At 50.8% G+C, this 24,138-nt stretch overlaps 1 protein-coding gene across 2 annotated transcripts in view; it reads right to left on the bottom strand.

The window, feature by feature from the left end:
- LRIG1 (leucine rich repeats and immunoglobulin like domains 1) overlaps positions 1-24,138 on the bottom strand; it is a 123,011-nt gene that overhangs the window by 19,908 nt on the left and 78,965 nt on the right. For both annotated transcript variants that reach the window (XM_030802094.1, XM_030802095.1), the window contains exons 4-10: positions 18,310-18,447; positions 16,078-16,221; positions 14,157-14,300; positions 11,239-11,382; positions 8,471-8,614; positions 6,305-6,385; positions 82-153 (exon numbers count right to left, since the gene is read on the bottom strand). In XM_030802094.1, coding sequence (XP_030657954.1) covers positions 82-153; positions 6,305-6,385; positions 8,471-8,614; positions 11,239-11,382; positions 14,157-14,300; positions 16,078-16,221; positions 18,310-18,447 — 867 coding nt within the window. The remainder of the gene's footprint in view (positions 1-81; positions 154-6,304; positions 6,386-8,470; positions 8,615-11,238; positions 11,383-14,156; positions 14,301-16,077; positions 16,222-18,309; positions 18,448-24,138) is intronic.

Raw genomic sequence — 24,138 nt, 5'->3', positions numbered from 1 at the left:
GCGATTAAATTGCTAGCAGAACTCCCCGGCAGCCGCATTTGGCAGGCCTGTGCCTCGGGGCAGGGCTGGCGAGATACTCACAGGTGCTCCAGGCCTTCCAGCCCCGAGAACGCTCTCTTAGCCACAGACTTGATCTTGTTTCCAAACAGAGTCCTGTAGTTTCCAAACATTCAGAAATTAAGGCCGGGGAAGGAGAAAGAAACAAGGAAGGGTTGAGAGAAAGAGAAAGAAAACACACAATTAAGGTAGTGCTACCGGATAAGTCTGTCCAATGAGGGGCAGGTGGAAAGCTGACCTGCGCTGAGATTACGGGTTTGAGGCACGCAGGCCTTCCCCTTTCTGAAATGAAATACTTTTATCTTTATTAGAATTTAATAGTGATGACAGGCTGGAATTGCATGTGCCGTCTGGCCTAAAAAAGGCCCCTTGCAGTGTTAGGCAGAAATCACCTTGTCTGGCCCGGTCCTCTCCAAGGACCACCAACCCTTGGCTGGTGAAGTTTAGTGATGGAGAGATGAGACTGATTATGGTTTCAGTGAGAGGAAGCTGAGTCAAAAAAGGAAAGAAAAATCTTCGGAATTCAAACTGCTGCCCATGACTGGGCATGGTGGCTCACAGCTGTAATCCCAGCACTTTGGGAGGTTGAGGCAGGAGGATCACTTGAGCCCAGGACTTTCAGACCTGGACAACATAAGGTGACCATCTCTCTACAAAAAATAAAAAATTATCCAGGTGTGGAGGCACGCACCAGTAGTCGCAGCTACTTAGAAGGCTGAGGTGGGAGGACTGCTTGAGCCCAGGAGGTGGAGGCTACAGTGAATCATGATTGTGCCACTGCACTCCAGCCTGGGCAACATAGCGGGATGTTGTCTCAAACAAAAACCCCCAAACTGCCATCCACTTCTAAAAAGTGCATTCTGGGAATAAAGTTTCCCAAAAAAGGCAAGAAGGGGTCAGGAAAACAGGCATCCATCACGCTGGCTCCACAGCTCTCTGCACCTGAGATGTCCCGGCAGCCAGCACACAGCCATGGTGAGCTGTGTCCTTGCCTACGAGAGGGACCCCTCAGGGCCTGCAGGAGATGCCCCAGTGCTTTGGCTCTTAAGCAAGACCCCAGACTTTATACGACATCAGTGGGCCAACCTCCAACGTTATTGCCAGTGCCTGTCCCCTTCCTGGACTGCTTGCCCATAGGAACGGGTTCCTTCCTCCAGGCAACTCTGATCCCAGCCTTAGCAGTAACTGTTAAAGAGTTTTCCCAGAAACCAAAAGTCTGCGCCGCTGCAGAACACATGGAAGAAATGAGTACCTCCTCCACCACACTGTGATCTAAAGGGAAGCTTGTCTCTCTGCAGGGGAGCCCCTAGGGTGGACACTGGGAATGAAGAGAATCCAGTTTTCCCCTCCCTGTTACCATGTTATCTGATGAGAACCCACCAAAGGCATTCCCTCTAATCCAGACGGCACAGGAGACTACCCAGGAACAACCGAAGGCAGTGCTGACCATCAGCTTCGTGGAATTGTCAATCTTAACGTACACCAGGATCTAACAGGCTTGCTAAGAATACCGATTGCTGGGAGCCAACTCCTGGGGATTCTCAGCGTCAACAGGTCTGTCTAAGGCAATGGGGTGCAGGTGGGCAGGAGAGGAAGCCCCAGGAGAAAGCCCATCTGGCCCAGCCCCCTACTGGGAAGGGGACTCTTGGTCCAGGATCTCACCTAGCATCGGGGAAGAGACCGGACTAGAGGCCAGCTCCACCTTCAACCTGCATTAAGACTGGGACCCGTAAGTGAAAACAAGCCCCAGCCCCTTCCTGAAAGGAGGAAAAGAAAGGAAATACAAGCCCTGAGGCAAACCAAAGATGGCAGGACAGCCTGGGACCTGCCGACCACATGACCGCTGCTGCTTCCTAACTGCAACAGGCCTCCTGGGAACCACCTGGGCAGGTACCAGGAGGCTGCCTCCTGGAAACACAGGCTCACAGCAGAGCCAGAGGGAGGCACCACCAGTCCGTGTGGCCAGCTTCCAGGGCAGCCACTCCACAGGGGCTGCCTGACCATCCGTCTCATCAGAAACAGACTCCCTCCCTGGGGGCCACCATTCAGGTTGACCCCAGCGCTAACTGCGAGCTCAGCCCTCAGACAAAGCCAGCTCTGTTTCCTGCCTCTGGACGGTGAAGGGGCAAACAGGCCAGAGATCCTCTGTGTTTTCTTTCTTTCAGGCCGTCTGCATGAATGTGAAAACAATCACATTCTGAAGGCGTTTCCACACCTCTCTCAGTCTGAAACTTTCATTTTAAAACAAATAAACCAAACACACAGAAAAGCTGGTGGCCATGCTAACTCAGGCTCTTTAACCACAAAACTCGCCAGCAAGTAACAGCTCATGGGGCACTGCACCCCGAGCGCTTCAGAGAGCACTGCCAACTTCTACACTTACTCAGATCCCCCCGCCCAGGCACTGTGTGCCTCAGGTCCCAGTAAAAATGCATTGAACTGTTTAGTGAAATCTCCTGTAAATGAGATCCAGGAAAAAGCTGCGCTTTATTTCATCCATTAAATATTAGTCACATTGACCTGTTTTACAATGAGGGCAGGCTGTTATTTTTAATGGTGACAATAGCAATAAAACAAATTCTCAAATTCTCAATTATGCAGGGGCTAATCATCTTGTTGGTGGATTAGGCAGGGTCCTTAACCTTCCCCCAGCAGACATATGGGGCTGGGACGGGGAGCTGCAGCCAGCAGACTGGGATGGCTCTAATAAAAGGCTGCTGCGAGGAGAAAGGAGAGGCGGGATTATGGGCTGGGAGGACACTATTTCTGTACCACAGCCGGGCTCCCTTTCAGAAGGAACAGCTGGCCTGACCTCCCCAGCACCAACCTGGAACAGAAAGTGACCTGCGGGAGTCACCTGTCAAACCTCCCATCCATCTCCTGGCCAACCCAGACAACAGCTCCAAAGGCCTGGCTAGCGCTTGCCAAATCAAGTGGCAGGTACTGGGGGCAGTGCTCAGGTGGGTCCTTGTACTCATGTCCTTCAGAGTAGCTGTGACATGTGCACCAGCCCCGGCTCCCCACCCACACACACAATGAGTTCCACTGCAGGCCCGGCCCCCCAACAGGCAGGGATGGAGGCTGCGCTCACATCAGCTCTGCAAGATCCCCCAAACATGCCCCTTCCCATGTGCCCTGTGCGGGCCTCTGCCCCTCCCTCCGAGGAATGCCATGGAGCCAGCTGGAACCAATGGGCAGGAAGTCGCATACCCGGGTCACTAACTGCTCCTCTCTGCCTGTAATTTGGGATCCAGAAATTCTCCCTTCCCTCCTGCGTACTGACTCTGTGCCATTGTGCAGGCCCCAGCCCGGGAACCACACCACCATTTGGAAACAGGCCTTGGCGTGGGTCTACAGAAGAATCCCAGACAAGCTAGGAAGAAAGGCGTGTGCTGGGGTCTAGGAACGTTCTGGCCCTGCTGGGAAGCTCCAGTGTGAGGCACTCTCCAACACAGCTGCGTGCAGAAGCTGGAAAAATTAAGGGCAGGTCAGCATCCACCCCAAATTTACAGAGAGGCTGTTTATGGCCCTGCTGCTCACATCTCCCTTTCTTGGAAAACATTTTAATTTAGGTCTGACTTCTTGCATGGTGGGAAGCACCCAAGGTCATTGAGTAACTCAGCGAAGGCAGGAGTCTCTACCTTCCCATCCTAGGGCAGACCCTGAACACGAACTCCTTGAGCTCTCCAAAAACAAACCCACACCAAACGAAGGGACTCGGGCACTGGCTGCACTCCCCACAGGACGGATCAGCTGTTCCAGAGGGGCAGCTCTTCTCTGTGCTAACATGCACCCCACTTCTCAGTGGATCCTAACAGGCCGGCCCTGGGCCACTCCCACGGAGCAACACAGTGCTGCCTGTGGTCACTTCTCTCAGCCAGGGCCACAGCAGAGCTTTCCTGGAACGTTCAGAGTAGGCGGGTGGGGAGGGGACCAAAGAGGCACTGGGTTCTTCCTCTGTCCCTCCCTTCATTCAACAAACATGGACTCAACACCTGCGATATGCCAAACACAGCAGTTTTTACGTAGCCCTGTGTACCAGGATCACATGAGAAGCATTTACTTCTCCGGTTCCTTTTCAGTGTGGGAATTTGCACACACCATGCTAGGTAGACAGAGTAGCATCCTGAACCCCAAGTGCCCGTCACACAGCGCCAACCCTCCTCCGGTCGTGACAATCTCACCTCATCTCTACCTCTAGCCACTGCCCGTTCTCAAACCCAGCAGGAGTTTATATAATCCAAATCATAGGCATCACACCATTTTCTTTAGCCAAGAAGAAAATGATTCGTTTTTTCTTCTGCCACATAACCATGATAGCATCACACTTAAATAAGAGATTGCATATATTTAATCATATTAAGGAATTCTTGTTTATTTATTGTCCCAGCTTCCCCACTTGGATGCATGTCTTTCTCTCTCACCCTTTTTCAAACATACAGAGTCTCCAGCCCCAAGATGCTGACTCAGTGGCTGGGTGGGGTGAGGCTTAGATTTTAACAAGTTCCCAGGTGTCTCAGGACCAGCTCAGTGTGGAGCCCACCACAAACAACATTATGTGAGTGAGGAAAGCAGGGGCTTGGGCTGACCTCTTCGGGCTCAGGTGGAAGTGCTGAGCCTAGTCCAGCAGGGGGACAAAGGAGAAAGCACCAGGACACAGAGGGCAGGCACTCAGGAAGGCAGTGGTGGACTCATGCAGCACCAGGAGCCCAGGCGACCCAGGGCCAGGCACACCTCATGGGCCTTCTGTAGTGAGACAGAGCCTCCTGGAAGCCATGACACCCAGGAAACGGCTCCAGGTTCCTCCGGACGGATGCGCCCCATGAGGAACCTGGCAGTGCTGCCCACTCTCGCCACCCTCACCCTTCAATCAGTTATGGCCGAGGCCAGGGAGGCTTATGCTGAGTGGCGGCCCCGGTGTTGAACACCTCAGCAGCCACATCCCAGGCCTGGAGCTCTTCTTGCTAAGAAGGCCTCTGCCCCACCCTACTTGGTACTTCTGGCTCTTCCCAGGTTTGCCCTGTATGGGATAAAAAGGGGCCATGTATGGGTTAGAGGCTGGGGAAAATCAGCATTGTTTTAGGGACAACAAGGACAAGAATCACTGACAAGCATCTCCGACATGCTGCTGGAGTACAGGACGCTCAAGAAGAAATACCTTCTTCAGACAGCCAACAGAGCTTATTCCTAAGCAGGACCCTCGTATATAAAAGGTGCAAAAAGCCACGCTTTTCAAAACAAATCAGAGGCATCTACTATATAAAAAGACTGTCCCTACCACAGGCTCTCCTCTATCCTCGAGCTCCACTAGGGCTTTCCAAATATTTACTTGACACTCGCACTCTGCTGAGCTCCCCGTCACTGGGGACGGGCTGGGGGAAGCGAGTGGCAGCCGTCCTCTCTGTCTTGCCCTCCTCCAATCTTCCCTCCGAGCTGCTAGTAAACAGTAATAATTACTCTCGTCCCCTTCCTGCATGGTCCTTGGGTGGCATCTGCAGAAAGTGCTGGTGACACGCAGAGAAAACAGGGCGGGCCAAGGGGGAGGGAACGTGGGCTTTGGAGCGAAACGAGCAAATCCTGAGCCTGCCACTTGCCAGCTGTGTAGTTTTGGGCAAAATCCCCTCAATTCTCTTTCCTCAACTAATAAAGAGGTTGCCTAACAGAGCCTGCCCTCATGAGATCATTAGGTACAACACACACAGGTGCTTGGCAGATTAACTGGCAAAACCTAGGAGCTAGGAAAAAAAAGAAAAAGACCCCAAACCATACATCCAAAATAGCTGCTACTACGACCCTTGGAAATGACGCTTCCATTTGAGATGACGAAAGTACTGACAGAAGCCCCACCGCCCTCACAGCTTACTGACCTTTACACAACTTTGAGAAACCGAGTAACAGGGCAAGACTCCTTTGTACAAAGGGCAACAGCAAACTCAGCAGTTTTCATGTGAGTTGTGAGTGAAGCCCAAGAGAAGCTCCACCAGCCGTCAAACGCCGGGTCGCCAGCCCCCAAGAACCCATCAGCCAGGCCAGCGACGAGACCCCTGGCCAGCGAGGAGTGGGGTGTCCTCCACTCTCTTCTTCAAACTCTTCTCCCCAAACAAAAGAAGCTCTGCCCCAAACAAAAGCCAGCTCTCTTTTGCCTGGGCCCAGAGCAGAGGCGGGGGGGGCGCCACAGAAACATCTCCCACCGAAGAAGCGTCTTCCCGCGCACTCGCCAGCGGAGCTCTGTGCCGCGGATACTCACAGCTTGCTGAGGCTGTCGAGCCCTGAGAAGGCGCCGCTCGTGTCCTCGATTGTGCCTGAAATCTCGTTATGGTCCAGATCCCTGGGGAGAGGACAGAAAGCAGCTCACCGAGCCGTCGGGGCATGAAGGGAAAGCAAACTCTCACCCAGGCTGCTACTCGGAAGCTGAAGTCCCCTGGGTGCATGCACCCTGGAGGCACAGCTGGGACGCAGGGTGAAGAGACGCGTGGCCCTGGGAGGGAAGCCCTGTTTCTCAGCCTTCCAACCAAGATGACACACGCCTTAGACAAAAAGCTTCCCTGGACTCCACCTGCCTCCCTGTCTGTGGAGGCCGCGCTCAAGGGAAGGGAGGTGGTGCAGACAGCCCAGTCTGTATTCTTCCCCGAGAGAGTGGACATCTGGCCCCTGCACTGAGAATCAACCCAAAAGGTTCCTTAAGGCTCCCATCTGCTCTCATACCAACCAGAGTCCCTTTTCTGGACGTGACCGAGAAACTGCAGAAAGCACGTGGGAGAAAGAGACCCGGCACAGGGCCCGCCCGTGGGCGCCTCCGTGCCAGCCAGTGGGTCTGGAGCCCGGAGCCCATCTCCTCCCAAGGCCTGCAGGGCGCTGACTCTGAGCCAGGGAGGACATCTGGGTGCTGAGTCAGACTTGTGACCCACTCGCCAGGATCAGAGGGATGAGGCCAACTCCTCAGCCCAGGCCCCTCCAACGATGCAAATCCCATGGCCGATGACTCAATGGCTTCCCAGCTTCCAGGAGCAGGTCACAGTGCCCAGGCGAGACATCACACCTGGTGACCAGGCCCCCATCCTGCCCTCTCCAACTTTCCACAAGGTTCTTGGTTCTTCAACTTTCCCCTCCTGAGCCCTTGCAGACACAGGCCAGGGACAGAAAAGGAACTCTTGTCTCCTGTGAGAAGCTGCAGCAGGAATCAATGCTGCCAGCAGAGAGGGCAGCTCTGACTGAAGAATGAAATGCTGGCGGTGACCTTTCTCGTTACAGCAGGAAGGTCAAAGCGTGGAGATTCTGCTGCTGGAAGGGACTTCTCCTCTCAGTGGGTTCTTTCCTATCATCTGCATACTGAAAAAACCAGGGACCAGGGACCAGGGACCCGGGGCTGTGGCTTTGTGTGCCTGTCTCCCTGCTCCTAGCCCTGGCTGCCAAAGTTTTTCTCTCCTTTCTGGCTCGCTCAGTCTGAATGTTCCCAGCCTTGTTATTTGGGCCTTGTATGGGCTCACAGGCTGACCTGGCCTGAATAGCTTGGCTCCGGCCTCTTTCACACTTCCTGGCAATGGCTCCACATTAAAGCCGGCTCTGCCAGGTGCAAGTGCAAAGGCCTCCCTCCCTGTCACACTGGAACAGACCCCTCTCTGTGCAGTGGATTACGCCTGAGAAGGAGACCCTAGAACCTGCCACCACGGTCCTCTGAAACCCACATGCCCCTTTCTGGGGGTTTTATGCTGATAGCTGCTTGGAAGTTCTATGAAGCCAACCATGGAAAAGTTTTATGCAAGCCTCAGAAAAGCATCCTGCAGCCACTTCTGCCAACCCCATCTAATTAGGGACTTCAAGGGAAATGGCATTAGCACCTCCACTTTGTTAACTGACCCCTGACGAGGTACAAGGAGAGACACACGATTCTCTAAGTGCTGCTTTTGGAAAGGAGGCATCTTGGTACAGGTTATGCTAAGGAAGTTCAAATGCTAGGACGAGAGATGCACTGCAGTACTCCGATGGTTTAAGAGAAAAAATATTCAGGACTTAAAAATGGAAGTTGCAGCTGAAGACTCAAGATGGGAAAGACTGACCCACGGCTGCCGAACAGGAGGCTGCACCAGGCGCTCAGTGTGGGGAAGCTTTTTCCAACACTAGGAGCCAGCATCCTGTCCGGCACAACGTGGCCATCACTGCTTGAGAACAACTACTTTTTAGGAGTTGCCATCCCTCTCTAGGCACCATCCTGGGGGAATGAGAGATTTTTTGCTTAACCAATTCTTTTTCAGTTGATTACACAAAAGTTTGAGACTGCACATAGAGCAAGCCAGCTTTGGATCCAATTCTGACTCGAAGCCAACGCAAATGGAATTCAACAAAGCAGACGGTTTGCTCTATTCTGCTTTCCCCACTGGGGACCCCTTTATCCTGTCAGTAGTGGGAGACATACAAGACTCGCAGGCTCCTGAGTCCCTTGAAGGCGCCCTCCGCAATGTGGCTGATGGAATTGTGGCTGAGACGCAGGACACTCAGGCTGCTCAGCTCAGCCAGGCTCTCCTCGTCCAGCCGTGTCAGGTTGTTGAAGGACAGGACCCTGAGGAAAGGGAGGGCAGCAATGTCACCATCTAGTGTGGGTGCCCCCCAACCCCACCCCACTGGAAATCGGGCCACAGTCAGCTGGGTTTCAGTGGGAAACGACACGGATGCACACACACCCACACCCACACCCACAGAATCCTGGGGGTAAAAGTGGCCATGCAGCTAGAAACTCATCAGTGCCCAACACACTAGTCTGACTCCTAGAATGGGTGCATAGGTCACAGGGGCCAGGGTGGCTGTTAAACTGTGAAGACTACATACAAGGTCATGACACACAAGAACTCTCAAGCTCCAGCGCCTTCATGCTGTCCAAGGCAGCTCCTGCTTCAGGCTACGAAAGACCTCTCTCACAGCAGAAGCCTGGGATTCTGGAGATGACCCAGCAGCAAGCCAGGGAGCCCCAATCGCACTCCCTGCATCGGCCAGCAGAGGGCACCACCAGCCCCTGCGTGGGACGACCACACCTGCGCCTCATGCCTTAGTGGGGCAACTCCCCCAGGGCAGGAGGCTCCTGCTCAGGCCTCCCTGCCCCCATCCACGTGGTCCTCAGAGCGTGATCCCCTACTGCAGGGGGTAAAACCATATGCTTTGCCCAGGCCTAAGAATCAAAGTTTCCTCCCAGCACTCCTGCACCTCTGGGTTGGTTATGTGATATATTGGTCATCTATCGTTGAAAAATGAAAAATTGGGGCTGGGGCAGGAAGATGGAAAATAAACTCAGAGAAGATTAATGAGCTTTTAAAGGTGGCTAGGAGCAGCATTCTTTCCCTCCTGGACAAATAAGTCAGGGTGTCTGTCAGTTAAATAGACCTGGCAGGAGATCAAAATTATATACTCACCTGCAATTAAAGAATTTAGCTTAAAGGAGGGGTGGGAAACACACGCTGGGAAGCAATCCCAAATCTGCCTCTGAGGTTACCTGCATATGGTGCAAACAGCTAGGACTGCTCAAGCGCACTTCTGCGATCTTTGCTGCCCCTTCTAGAGGGCATGGAAAAGGGCTTCATGCTTTCCAGCAGCCAGAGAGGGGATCCTGGACCCCACAGAAGACAGCATGCCTTCCCTGGGGCCACGATACACTGGTGAGTCAGAGGACGGCTCCTCACTTTAAGAACTGGACTGGCTCAGGCTTCGGGGACTTAAATAGACCTCTCTTGCTTCCCACAGCTCCCAGCCTTGACCAACAAAACCAGGAGTCCCCTGGTGGGGTCACAGCTTGACTACAGAGCCTGAAAGGAGCTATCCAGCACCACATGGAATGCACAACTGCAGGCCCTGAAGCGTAGGAAGCTGAACCCAAAGGGTTAACACTCACAGAATCCAAGAAAAGTTAGGAAAGAGGCAGGACCACTGTGTTTTGCATTAGATAATGATGGAGTCACCAAAATATAAACTCCAAGCCAGTGTCTGTGTGTGTGTGTGTGTGTGTGTGTGTGTGTGTGTGTGTGTGTGTGTGTGTCAGAGGTGGGGAAGGGGGGGAAGAGGATGAGGGAAGGAAGGACAGGGAGAGAGTGGAGAACACAGAAGACAAGACACAAACACCAGCTGCAAGAATCCACATTAGATTCACACATCCCCTTGAGTTTGCCTGGTGAGGTCAAGAGAGAGACAGGACAGACTGAGGCTTGGCACTCTTAACAATCATTCACTTCAGTGGGTGAATCTTTTTCCAACAGCCAAGCCTAGAAAAGGAAGAAAAAAACAAAAAAGAAAACCCACCCAACTCTTGTGAAAAATAAAGAAACCCAGTAGACTAAACTGGAGCGTATCAAACGGAAAGAACAGTGAAAACACAAACTATATACTCGTGAAGATGTTCTCTTGAGTCCTTAGGAATGCTGCGTTCACTGTCCAATAACCCCACCCTGACATGATGGCGTGGCCAGGGCCACTGCCCATCGCTACCCAGGGGAGGGTCTGCCACTACTAATCTCAGAACTTTGGGCAAGACAAGCTCAGTTCTCAGTCTCAACCTGGGACCCCTGACTGGCAATCTCCAAAAGGAGCAAGAGGACCAGGCATCTCTGAACCAAGCACGCACATGACTGCACAGGAGCCTCTGCGAGCAGGCCACTACGGTGCAAAATAGAGAAAGGCAAGGGGCCAAGAACCTGGGCAACTCGTCTACAGGAAGGAAGGTGGCAACTCCGAGGACACAAATTCATCCACAGTCAGTGTTTCACTGTCTCTGAGCCCAAATGACCCCGTCACTGAAGAAGCGCATGCTATCTGATGTGGCCATTAACACACAGTCACTCTCAGAATGGCTCCTGTGAGCACTCTGCTGTAGCTGCCCTTCTCCAGGAACTTTCTACCCCCGGAACCGTCTCCAAACCCAACAGGGCCTTAGGGGCCAAGGCTCCCTGCAGGGACCTAGATGCTACTCCTGGAGCCCCTGCTAATCCAAATGCAGAGCAAGTGAAGGGGAGATCAGGAAGGGACTTGGGCTCAAATCGCTGAGGGTCCGACTCTGGGCCTGGCTGGTTTGGGGACAGGGCTACTGGCCTGTCTCTGAGCCCTCCCCGAGGCCACTGTGTGGTGGAATGAACCAGGCCTAGCACTTTCACCTCCAAGCAGTGTCTAAAAACATTGCCACAGCCCAGAGCCGAGGACACTTACAGTTCATGCAGCTTCTGGCAGAAGCTCCAGCCCTTGCGGTGAATGCGAGCGATGGAATTGTTGCTGAGGTGGAGCTGATGCAGGGCCGTGAGGCCATAGAGTGAGCCGCTGTTCACTTCTACCAGGCTGTTGTACTCCAGGTGCCTGCAACGACAGCCATGCACAGGATGAAGAAGAGCTTTCACTCCTTCACTGGACAGACAGCAAATGAGCAGCCACGCTGTACCTGACACTGCGGTCGCACCAAGGCTACAACAGTGCACGAGAGAACTGTGTCTAGTTGCACACGTGTGCATGTGAGAAGGGGCTGGGCAAACACAGGCAAATCAAAACGGACGACAGCACATGCCAAGGCCGACTCAGAGTGTTCACAGAGCAAGAGGGAGCTTCCTAGAAGTGACTTTTTTGGCTGAGTAAAAGTGAACCAGGGCTGGGTGTGGTGGCTCATGCCCACCCAGTACTTGGGGAGGCCAAAGTGGGAGGATCGCTTCAGCTCGGGAGTTCAAGACCAGCACGGGCAATATAGCGAAACCCTATCTCTACCAAAAACAAAACAAAAAGTGACCCAGGCCAACAAACGGGCATAGGAGTTCCAGGCAAGGGCAAAGCCCATTAAAGGAACAGAAAGGAGAGAGAATAGGAGGTGGCTCTTATTATCACCCGCATCTCACACATGAGGAATGTGCTGCTGAGAGAAGCCAGGTAACCTAAGACTTTACACAGCTTAGCCAAGGAAGGGGCTAGAATTAATTCAAGCCCAGGTCTGCCTACCAAAGGCTGGACTCTATGCCACTGTGCTAAGAGACCTGCTTTAGCTCTGCCGTCAGACTACCTGGATTTAAATCCTAATTTTGCAGCTTGCTGGCTGAATAAACCTGCACATCTGTAACATGGAGACATCCAAGAGCACTGACTCCATGGGGTCACTATAAGAAGGAAACAAGGGGACATCAGGATTCAGTGCAGCTCTGGGCCTGAGCTCTCAGGCCCACCGTGTAAGTGTGCTAGCATCCCGCTTCCCAACACAGCGTGTGCTAGGAAGGACAGCGCAAGCCCAGGCGATCGCCTCTTCAACAAAAGTCCATAACTCGACTTTTGCTCCATGTTCAATATTACAAGGGCTTTGGGTAACTGAGTTTTACTTTTTTCCATCTTTCTTTCTGCTACTGCTCAAAAGGTAAGCACTTAATGTATAAATAACCTCTAAGGCAGCTCATCAGTCTCAATTTATATAAATTTGTTCAACATAAAAACCAAATGGTAGGTGCTAACCCCATTTTCCTCTGAGAATTCTCTTTTAACTTCAGTCCACCCAGCACAGGACTACCTTGGACTTCCAAGTCCAAAATGACATGCTTAAGGAGGTCAAGTGAAATGTTTTTGAATATGTAAAACAAAGGGTGGAGAATGGGTAGAGCAAGAAGCCCAGCAGCAGGAAACATCCTCACTGTTCACAGAGTAGGGAGGGCTGGTCACGCAGAGAGGCTGATCAGAGTGACACAGCACAACACGTGGATGGACCTGGGCCTAGCTGGTTTCCATTGCCAAGAAAACCAGTAAGGGACATACAAGTCATGATATAATTTGCCCAGAATGGAAGGGAGAAGGGGCGGTTATGAGCAAGTTAAATCATTGACTCTAAAACAGGAAATCGCAAGTAGATAAGTAAAGACAGTGGTGTCAGTCTATTAACTTGGAAGGAACAACCAGCAAAGCTAAAAACAGAAAAACGAAAAAGAGAAAGGCTTAGAAGTGCCTGCCTCTTGGGAAAAGAACTGGGGTGAAGAGAGAATGAGGGGGTGGTGGCGGGGGAGGCTGGGGTGGGCAGTGACAGCTTTTCTTTACTATCTGATTTAGCTATACAGATGAATTACATTTGATTAAAAATAAATTTTAATGTTTAAAAAGGCTTTTAACGTTTAAAAAGCCTTTTCTGTATGCTGCCCTGCTGTTTCCCGTTACTGTGTAGGCAAGCCCATTCTGCTGTTGTACACATCTGGCTGAAGAGGCTGCTCCCTTGATAAAAGTTGAACATCTGCACCCAGTGTCTTGATTAGCTCACAAGACAGAAATAAACCTCCCAGGATGACCTCTACATGTTTGGCCCACCTGCACCTCAAGAAAGACTGTCAAACCCAGAAGGGGAGAGAAGGAACTTCCTGTGGTGTAGGAGTGGAGAGGATGTGAGGAGGGGTCTGTTCTGCAGTCCCACGTTCACCGAAGCAGCAGGCGCGGGGGCAGTGGATGCAGGCTGCAGGAAGCAGTCCTGGCAGAACGGCCCCCTAACTCCATCTCCACCAACCAACTTATCTGCCTCAATCTGCTGAAACTTCCCCCAAGTGGATTTCAGTGGATTTCCTGATCTGCTAGGAAAATACCCTCAGATTTGGCCCAGTCCCCAAGACACTGAGTTGGGCCCATGTGAAGCTGCAAAGGGAAGGGGGCTGAGTCTGGCTGAAGTCTTGAAGAATCCTTCAGGAGAGAGGGGCTGGGCACTGGTGCCCCGCTCCACACCCAGTGCACAGCTGAATGCTAGTGTGGGCGTGCACGTACATACACGCATACACACACACACACACACACACCCCCCACACCACAAAGCAATGCTGGTATGGGCGCACACATGCGCGTGCATGCACACCCCCCCCCCCCACACCACACAGCAATGCTGGTGTGGGTGCACATGTGCACGCACACACACACACACACACACACACACCCCCACACCACAAAGCAATGCTGGTATGGGCGCACACATGCGCGTGCATGCACACACCCCCCACCCCCCCACACCACACAGCAATGCTGGTGTGGGTCCACACGTGCATGCACATACACACACACACACACCCCCACACCCACACACGCCACACCACACAGCAATCCTTAGCAATGCCAGGACCCCAGTCCACACTTACAGCACGTGCATCTTGGACAGCCCCCAGAAGGCCCCATCCGTCAGTTTGCTGATGTTGTTTCGCTGAAGCTTCAGCACCTCCAAGCTGTTGAGCCCCTGGAAGGTGAGGCCCTCTATCAGCCGAATCCGATTCCGATTGAGGTCCCTAAAGAGATGAAACCAGCAGGGTCAGAGTGTCCTATGTGCATATCCCACCCACAACCATTCCCAGGCAGTCCTGACTAAGTTTCCAAGCCAGAGGAGAAATTCCAGCGCAGGGATCCCTGGGAAGCCAGGATGTGTAGGGGAGCCCACCGTGTGTCTTGGCTGCCACCTGACCACCGCTACTGCAGGTAAGGGGGGTGAGTGATGCCCAGCTCTCCACAGCCAGCTCCGAGGCTGGGCCCACAGCTGCGCAGAAGAGAACGTGTGTGTGCTCACGTCTCCTCCCCGGGTAGCACCAGTGCCATTTGTGACTCTGCAATGAGGACGTGGGTATGACTCAAGGGGTGAACGTCTTACATGAGGTATCTCTGAGCTCACCAGCAGAAATCCACACCACATCCCTCAACACAGGAAAAACCAAACCACTGGGTATCAAATGGCGATAACACTTTCCCCGGGGGGGGCATTTCACAGCATCTCCACTATGGAGAGAAGTTACTGCACATGGGGGTGGGGGGAGATGGGGGAGAGACACCCCACAAGTCATATACACTTGGCTTCTAGCCCCAGTATGACAAAGCCTCAGTTCACCAAAAGACGTCAGGAATCTGGGTGGGCCAGATCCATTAGCAGCCCTGCAGGAAGGGGAGGCAGAGCAGCCAGAAAGCCCTTGGTTTTCCCCAAATATTTCTGCAGTGTCTCATGATGCTGCCCCACACAAACCTTCTCAGGAATCACTGAGACCTTCTCCACAGACTGAAAATGGCAAAGCCTAGGACTCCCCACCCAGGGGAGGTGAAACCCAGGCAGGTTGAAAGCCAGGCACACCCCGTCGTGCCGCCAACCTGGCCCTCGACAATTACTTTGTTTTGTTCAAACAAAATTTCCAATACTGTCATATTTTCCTGAAATACACTCTTCTGCTAAAAAGAGGGCACAGGTGCGGTGGCTTATGCCTGTAATCCCAGCACTTTGGGAAGCCAAGGCAGGGGATCACGAGGTCAGGAGATCGAGACCACCCTGGCTAACACGGTGAAACCTCATCTCTACTAGAAATAAAAAAAATTAGCTGGGCGTGGTGGCGGGCGCCTATAGTCCCAGCTACTCTGGAGGCTGAGGCAGGAGAATGGCATGAACCCGGCAGGCAGAGCTTGCAGGGAGCTGAGATCACACCACTGCACTCCAGCCTGGGCGACAGAGTAAGACTGTCGCAAAAAGTAAGTAAGTAAATAAATAAATAAATAAATAAATAAATAAATATAAAAATAACAATAATAATAATAATAATAATAAATCAACTACCTTGTAAGATTTAAGGGATGAAGACAAAGGCTTGTCTTTTGCTTACTAACTCCGGCTACACTAACTTCCTCTCAAACTGTTCAAGAAGCGTCGGACACCACCGTGTCCAAGGTACAGATTTTATGGGTATCTTAAAAAAATACAGAAAAACATCTAAGATAAATAAGAACCCAAACCCATGCAGCCTCAGCATTAGCCAGCATCAGCTAAGCAGCAGGATTCCTGATTCCATTTTAGAAAACATCAGGGAAGACAAGCGAACTCAGTGGATGTCTTTCTCAGCAAGCTGAGGCAGCCACAGCACCAGACCCAGCTCCGAATTTGCTTTTATGAGGTGCTGCCATTAATGGTAATTTATGGAGAGCTTTACCAAAGGTAGCAAGGAAAGGGTGGCGTTTGGTACGAGGTCCTTGGGGGAAATGTGGCCTCCATAAAGTTTGGCTAGCCTTAACTGAAGTGTAGGTTTCTGTACTCACAGTTGTGTCAGCCTGGGTAGCTTGAATGCTCTTACAGGAAGCTGGGTGATCCTGTTTTTGCTCAGGCGAAGAGTTAGCAGTGACCGTGACAGACCATCAAATGCTCCCAACTCCAGGGTGCCAATCCGATTGCCCGCCAGGTTGCTGGAATGAGTCAGGAAAGAAAATGTGGTGGTTGGTCAAAGGCCTTCCTCATTTCATTACAGACACCAGACCTCTCTGGGTCTGAGTTGGGAAGATGAGTTAAGACACCAGAGGGACCGGTTTCCAGTGAGAGGTTTATCAGCCACAGGCTTTGGATGGGGAGCTAGAGAGATGCAGGTGTTAGGACTGTCAGCTAAGCCCTGAGGGCAAGGCCGGTTTAGCCGAAAGCATACTGTCCTTGAAGCTGCTGGGCCACCCCAAGAGGGTGGCAGTGAAAGTCAAACACCTCCACGCCCACTGACACACCAGCCCTGCGTCAGGAGCCACCTGCAGGACTCTTCTCACCACCCAGTGCCCAAGGTTGATGTGAAAAGTCCTAGAAAGCAGAAAATCAACTGAAAGGCAAGGTCAGTGTCGATTTAATAATTTAGAGAAATAGCCTTTAGCTTTGAGGTGGGTCTTGCTATATGAATTACGTAACGTATATGTATAAACCAATTCATTTCTGTAATTTTAAATGCCTCAAAGAAACACTCCAGCTGAAGAGACCTGTGCAGAATCCCTTTGGAAAACAAGCAATATATCATGGTACCTACACTTACAGCATGATTAAGTCGGGGCATCTCCCGTGACAATACAGAAAGGCAGACACCGCTTCTCAAAAGGCATAGAAGTCTGCAGCTCAGATCTGTGCATCTTGCTGTATGCAAATTATATCAAGTAATAAAAAAGAAAAGAAAGTACAAGGAGGAACAATATGGCATTCCTGTGACAAGTGGTCTCCAACACCTCTCCTCTGCCTTCCCCAAACAAATGCTGCTTTTTCTGGCCTAAGTGAAAAGGAGAAAGACCAGAGAGGATTTTCTACCACAGAGGGTAGAAGGGAGCAAGGCACTTTTTGTCTCTCCAGCACATAGTGGCCTAGGACAAGGCACATAAGGTTTCTTTGCAAATGGGGCTGGACTGTTTGTTCTCAACACCCCAGATTAAAGAACAGCCTGTGTGATGAAGATATATCACCCAATAGCTGCCAAAATAGAAAGTCCCTCCCGCTTTTGTGCAGGGAGAGGTCAGAGCAACTTAGTGTAGCAGTTATGGTTTCTTTGTCCCAAGCAAAGTGGTGTCACGTGGACACCTTTTGAGGGCCCACACTGGAGGCTTCACAAAAGCCAAGGCCTCCTGGTCCCAACTCTGGCGCCCTAATGCAGGCTAAGAAAGAAATCACTCTTCTCCTTGCGGTCTTTACTTGGAAAATCCATGTGCCAAACCTCACCCTCCCTGAAAAGATGGGTCACAACGACCCCTAAACTAGCCTTGCAAATGAGTTCCAAAGTTAACTCTGGAACAGCAATGACACACGGAATGAAAACTCACCTGGAATTGGAAAACGTCTCTTTAGCCTGGGGTTGCAGTTTCTTTCCCAGAGTAACACTTTTCCTACCAACAAGTAGTTGATTAAGTAGGTTTTAACTTTTTTTCCTTCCTGTCTACCATCCATTGTGTGTGAGATGGGACATTAATATGGGTAAAAGAGAAACAGACAAACCTAAAAGGTGCTGAAAACCCACAGAATAGAGTAACTGCCCTCCCCCAAACAAACCCAATGACTTGTTTTACAGTGCATGACACTAGAAAGATAAGCACTGATAAGCTAAGCCTTGTCGAACAGGCTTCCAACGTGAATCCTCTAACCATCCTCCCTGAATCTTCTCTGGAAGCATTTCTGAGAGGCAGCCAAGGAAATGGGAAAGAAAGCAGGCTTTGTGGTCAAGATCGATCTGTTCTTGAGTCTTAGACTCTCGTCTTGGAGTGTTGAGTCCCCTGGGCAGGCTAAGTAACCTCTTCCTGCCTCTGTCCTTTGTCTGTCTGTAATGTCAGGATAATGCTGCAGGATCTGGACGTGCTCTATGCACGGGGCCCGCCCCTGTCCTGCTCAGGGAAGGTGTGCACCATCCCCACTGACTCAGCCCAGCCATGGCTGAGAAGAGAAGAAAGCATCCCTCCTGCGTCCAGAACTGGGTGCCGGTGAAGCTGTTAGCTGGCTGCACACAGAGCGCCAGCCACAGGAGGCAGAACAGAGGCACTTACAGCTCCTTTATAGGCGGTCCGTGTGGAAAGCAGGTGTTCCGCACTTCCGTGATGTTGTTCAAGCTCAGATCTAACACTTGTAAGGAAAGGTAGGCCTTCAGCTGGCTCCCCTCCACGCTGCGAATCTTATTGTGCTGCCTGAAACACAACAAGGGAGGTGACTTGAGCATCTCTTTTCGCAAAGTAACTACAAGAAACTAGTATTCCTGCCCCCCACCCCCCACCAATATAACTACAATGCAGTGACACTCTTAAAAATGAGATCTCCTGTTTCTTTTCCCATCAAGTTATTACCTGCTGGCCAGATGCTAGGAGAATATTGGATTTTCAATCTGGGACAAGTTTATCAAAGTTCTATCCCTAGGCTTCCCTCTCCAAGGGCAGCAACACAGCAGTGACACTGAAGACCATGTGAGACCAGCATGACCTGACCAGAATCCACGGATGCACTCACCATAAAGGATGTGCCCTGTCCTGTGCAGCCAGACAGCTCCAGTCCAACTCTCACCCATCATCTTCAGACCTAGTCCAGCCTCACAACTTACAAGAGCCATAGGCACCACAGCCCAGAGTTCACTTTAACCCAGCTTAACACATCATTACACACCTCACATTTTACCAAAACCTACCATATACCAGACACAGAGGATTTAAACCAAAAGAAAAAAGAAAAAAAAAAGATTACAACAAAATCCTGACAATCTAAAATGGCAAAGAAGAGCTCACTGCTAGGTCTAATTGAAATCGAGTTCCCTGAACCTCCTGACTCTACCATTAATCTTAAGCATTGTGCCTCGGTTTTCTCATTTGGAAGATGGGGCCACAACCCATCACTTCAGGGATAGGGACGATCTGGCCTAAAACCACATAAAGCATGTGGCAAATGTGAAGGTAAATGTTTAGTGGTCACCACCTTCCAAGACAGGAATGTTCCACTGTAACTTGTGTATTTTTTAGTTTTGTTTTTTTTTTTGTTTTTGAGACAGTCTCGTTCTGTCGCCAAGCTGGAGTGCAGTGGCGCCATCTTGGCTCACTGCAACCTCCACCTCCCGGGTTCAAGCGATTCTTCTGCCTCAGCCTCCCAGATAACTGGGATTACAGGCATGCGCCACCACACCCAGCTAATTTTTTAATTTTTTTTAGTAGAGACGCGGTTTCACTGTGTTGGCCAGGATGGTCTCTATCTCCTGACCTCATGATCCACCCGCCTTGGCCTCCCAAAATGTTGGGATTATAGGCGTGAGCCACCGCAGCTGGCCTGTGTGCACCTTTAATCTACTTTCTGTCAAACCCACTATATAAACAAGCAACAGTTATAAGTCAAGAGAAAGACGAACGCTAGCCAAGGCTAGAGGTAGCTAACTGCCCCACTGTGGGTTTGGCGCCGCCTGGCAGAGTCAAACCACTGCAGCCCTCACTCCAATATTAGACACTTAGGAATCTCCTGGGTGGTGGCGCTGGGCCTCTAGGTTCCAGGCACTCGCACTTGAGCCAGTTCTGAATAAACAGTGTCAGCATCTCTGGCCAATCAAAGCATTCTTGAACGCAACACAAGTAAGCCAGGCGTCGCTTACCAAGTGGCATCTCCTTTAAACAAACACTTGACCGAATCAGTTCCAACAGGCATAAACAAGGACCTCTTTCCCAGAAGCTCTGGGGCTTCTCGTGGACTCCTTTGTTTTTTTCACGCGTCTCCCAGGCCCTGAACTCGAAAGTCCATTTCCAAGGGTGCAACTCTGCACACAGAACCTCCCTGGCATGAAAGGACCCTTTCCCTTCCTCTCCTCCCCGGCCCCCAAAGCCACTTCCTTTGAGTTCTCTGTTAAGTTCTTTACTAAAGATAGTCTCTTCAGTTTTCTGGCTCCAAAGGAAAAAACAGAAGAAAACCTTTATTATGTAAAGTACGGGAAGAAAAAGAACAAGAAATAAAGGCGACAGAGCTGAGTCTTATCCGGGAACTGTGAATATGGTTATCAGGGAGCCAGAAAAAGGGCCTGCGCTGGGCAGAAGGGACAGGCGCCACCGGCCCAGAAGGGCACAAAGAGGGGGTGAGGCCTTACATTGCGAAGCCGTGGGACAGCTGCAGGCCCAACATCTCTCCCACGCCAGTTTTGTCCTCTCCCCGACCTCCTCCTCTGTCTCCTCAGTCTTGGTCTGTAGTCTGGTACCTTTTGCTTCTTTCTTGTCAGTCTTTTCATTCACTGAATCAAACACAATCCAGGCCCCACTCTGCATAAAGGACCCTGTGCAGAAGACAAGTCTCTTTCACCCGCTGGGAAAGTTCCCCATTTGGCAGAAGAGACAGCCATGGAGATGGGAGACAAGGGTGTGTGGGGGTGAGGGCCACAGCGGCAGGGTCTGTGAGAACAGCAAGGGTGCCAGGTGCCAGGATGAGTGTCTGAGGGTAGGATGCTGAGGCCAGGAGGAGACAGGTCGGGGGAGGCCAGACGCTTGGATCAGATTGCAGAGCTGGTAGGGTGGGCACGACCACAACAGCAAATGCCTCTCAGGCCAAGCTAACAAGTTGGGAATGGATGCCACAGTGGGCCAGGAGAGAGAAGGCGACAATACAGAGACAGGCACAAGAGACCCTCTGATTAGGTACTGCCCACCCTACCAGCTCCACCCTCTGATCCAAGCTGCTGGCCTCTCCCCGCCTGTCTCGTCCCAACCTCAGCATCCTACCTTGAGACACCTGCCCTGGTGGGGGCTGGAGATGACAACTGGGGGCATCAATAATGATTCAAAATGTTCTAGCTTGGAAATGGAAGATAACCACGCCTCATGGGCTACTGACTATACCTTCCATCCTTGCCCACTTACAGTCTATTCCCAACCCAGCAGCCAGAGAGACCTGTTAAAAATAAGTCACTTCAGACATCCCACGGAATAGAAGAAAATATGTGCAAATCACATTTCTGACAAGGGGCTAATATTCCAGATATAAAGAACCTCTACAACTCAACAACAACAAAAAAACAACCAATCTGATTTTCAAAATGAGCCAAGAACTGAATAGACATTGTTCCAAAGAAAACACACAAATGGCCAACAAGCACATGAGAAGATGATCAACATCACCATTCATTAGGGAAATGTAAATCACAACCACAATGAGAAGTCACCTCACACCCACTAGGATGGCTACTATTAAAACAAACAAACAAACAAACAAAAAACAGAAAATAACAAGTGTGGGTGAGGATGTGGAGAAAGTGAAACCCTGTACGCCAGTGGTACAAATGTAAAACGGTGGTGCACCTGCAGAAGACGACAGTATGGAGAGTCCTCAAAAAATTAAACAGAGGCGCACCATATGATCCCACAATTCCACTTCTGCGTATCAAAAGAACTGAAAGCAGACCTCAAAGAGACATGTGTATCCTCCTGTTCATAGAAGCATTACTCACCACAGCCAAAGGTGGAAGAGCCCAAATGTCCATCAATGTTGTATACACATGCAATGAGATATTACTCAGCCTTAAAAAGAAAAGAAATTCTAACACATGCTACCGAATGGATGAGCACTGAGGACAGGATGCCAAGTGAAAGATGCCTGTCACAAAAAGACAAATGCTGTATGATTCCACTTATGTGAGTAGCTAGAGTAGTCAGATTCATTGAAACAGAAAGTAGAATGTTGGTTTCCAGGGACTGGGGAGACCACAGAAGGAAGACCTGTTGTTTAACGGTGTATTAGTCCATTTTCATGCTGCTGATAAAGACATACCTGAGATTGGGAAATTTATGAAAGAAAGAGGTTTAACTGGACTCACAGTTCCACGTGGCTGGGGAGGCCTCACAATCATGGCAGAAGGCAAAGAGGTGCAAGTATGTCTTACATGGATGGCAGCAGGCAAAAAAAAGAGCTTGTGCAGGGAAACTCCTGTTTTTAAAACCATCAGATCTTATGACTCATTCACTATCATGAGAACAGTGCGGGAAAAACCTGCCCCCATAACTCAATCACCTCCCAATGGGTCCCTCCCATGACACATAGGAATTGTGGGAGTCAATTCAAGATGAGACTTGGGTGGGGACACAGCCAAACCATATCATTCTGCCCCTGGTCCCTCCCAAAACTCACATCCACACATTTCAAAACCGATCATGCCTTCCCAACAGTCCCCCAAAGTCTTAACTCATTTCAACATTAACTCGAAAGTCCACAGTCTAAAGTCTCATCTGAGACAAGGCAAGTCCCTCTGCCTATGAACCTGTAAAATCAAAAGCAAGCTAGTTACTTCATGATACAATGGGGGTACCAGTATTGGGTAAATATAGCCATTCCAACTGGGAGAAATTGACCAAAACAAATGGGCTACAGGCTCCATGCAAGTCCAAAATCCAGTGGGGCAGTCATGTCTCGCATCCAGATCATGCTGATGCAAGACATGGGTTCCCATGGTCTTGGGGAAGCTCCACCCCTATGGCTTTGCAGGCTACAGCCTCCCTCCCAGCTGCTTTCATGGGCTGGCATCGAGTGTCTGCGGCTTTTCCAGGTGCCCGGTGCAAGCTGTCAGTGGATCTACCATTCTGGGGTCTGGAGGACAGTGCCCCTCTTCTCACAGCTTCCCTAGGCAGTGCGCCAGTAGGGACTCTGTGTGGGGGATCCCACACCGCCCTAGCCGAGATTCTTCATGAGGGCCACGCCACATTTCCCTTCCACACTGCCCTAGCAGAGGTTCTTTATGAGGGCCCCACCCCTGCAGCAAACTTCTACCTGGGCATCCAGGCATTTCCATACATGCTCTGAAATCTAGGTGGAGGTTCCCAAACCTCAATTCTTGACTTCTGCACACCTGCAGGCTCAGCACCACACGGAAGCCGCCAAGACTTGGGGCTTCCACCCTCTGAAGCCATGGTCTGTGCTCTATGTTGCCCCTTTCAGCCACAGCTGGAACACAGGACACCATGTTCCTAGGCTGCACACAACACAGGGACCCTGGGCCTGCCCCATAAAACTACTTTTTCCTCCTAGGCCTCCAGGCCTGCAATGGGAAGGGATGCTGCAAACATCTCTGACATGCCCTGGAGACATATTCCCCATTGTCTTGGTGATTAACATTCAGCTCCTCATTACTTATGCAAATTTCTGCAGCCACCTTGAATTTCCCCTCAGAAAATCGGATTTTCTTTTCTATTGCATTGTAAGGCTGCACATTTTCCAAACCTTTATGTTCTGTTTCCCTTTTGAAACTGAATGCCTTTAACAGCACCCAAGTCACATCTTTAATGCTTTACTGCTTAGAAATTTCTTCCATCAGATACCCTAAATCATCTCTCTCAAGTTCAAAGTTCCACAAATCTCCAGGGCAGGGGCAAAATGCTGCCAGTCTCTTTGCTAAAGCATAACAAGAGTCACCTTTGCTCTAGTTCCCAACAACTCCTCATTTCCATCTGAGACCACCTCAGCCTGGACATTATTGTTCATATCACTATCAGCATTCTTGTCAAAGCCATTCAACAAGTCTCTAGGAACTTCCAGACTTTCCCACATTTTCCTGCCTTCTGAGCCCTCCAAAGTGCTCCAACCTCTGCCTGTTATCCAGTTCCAAAGTCACTTCCACATTTTCAGGTATGTTTTCAGCAACGCCCCACTCTACTGGTACCAATTTACTGTATTAGTTCATTTTCACGCTGCTGATAAAGACAGAAAGACTGGGCAATTCACAAAAGAAAGAGATTTAACTGGACTCACAGTTCCACGTGGCTGGAGAGGCCTCACAATCATGGTGGAAGGCGAGGAGGAACAAATCACATCTTACATGGATGGCAGCGGGCAAAAAGAGAGTTTGTGTAGGGAAACTCCAGTTTTTAAAACCATCA

Source organism: Nomascus leucogenys, chromosome 21, assembly GCF_006542625.1.
Source record: "Nomascus leucogenys isolate Asia chromosome 21, Asia_NLE_v1, whole genome shotgun sequence".
In the NCBI taxonomy this organism is placed as follows: Eukaryota; Metazoa; Chordata; class Mammalia; order Primates; family Hylobatidae; genus Nomascus; species Nomascus leucogenys.
The sequence above is the reverse complement of the archived record's forward strand: the minus strand, read 5'-3'. Positions and strand labels throughout refer to the sequence as shown.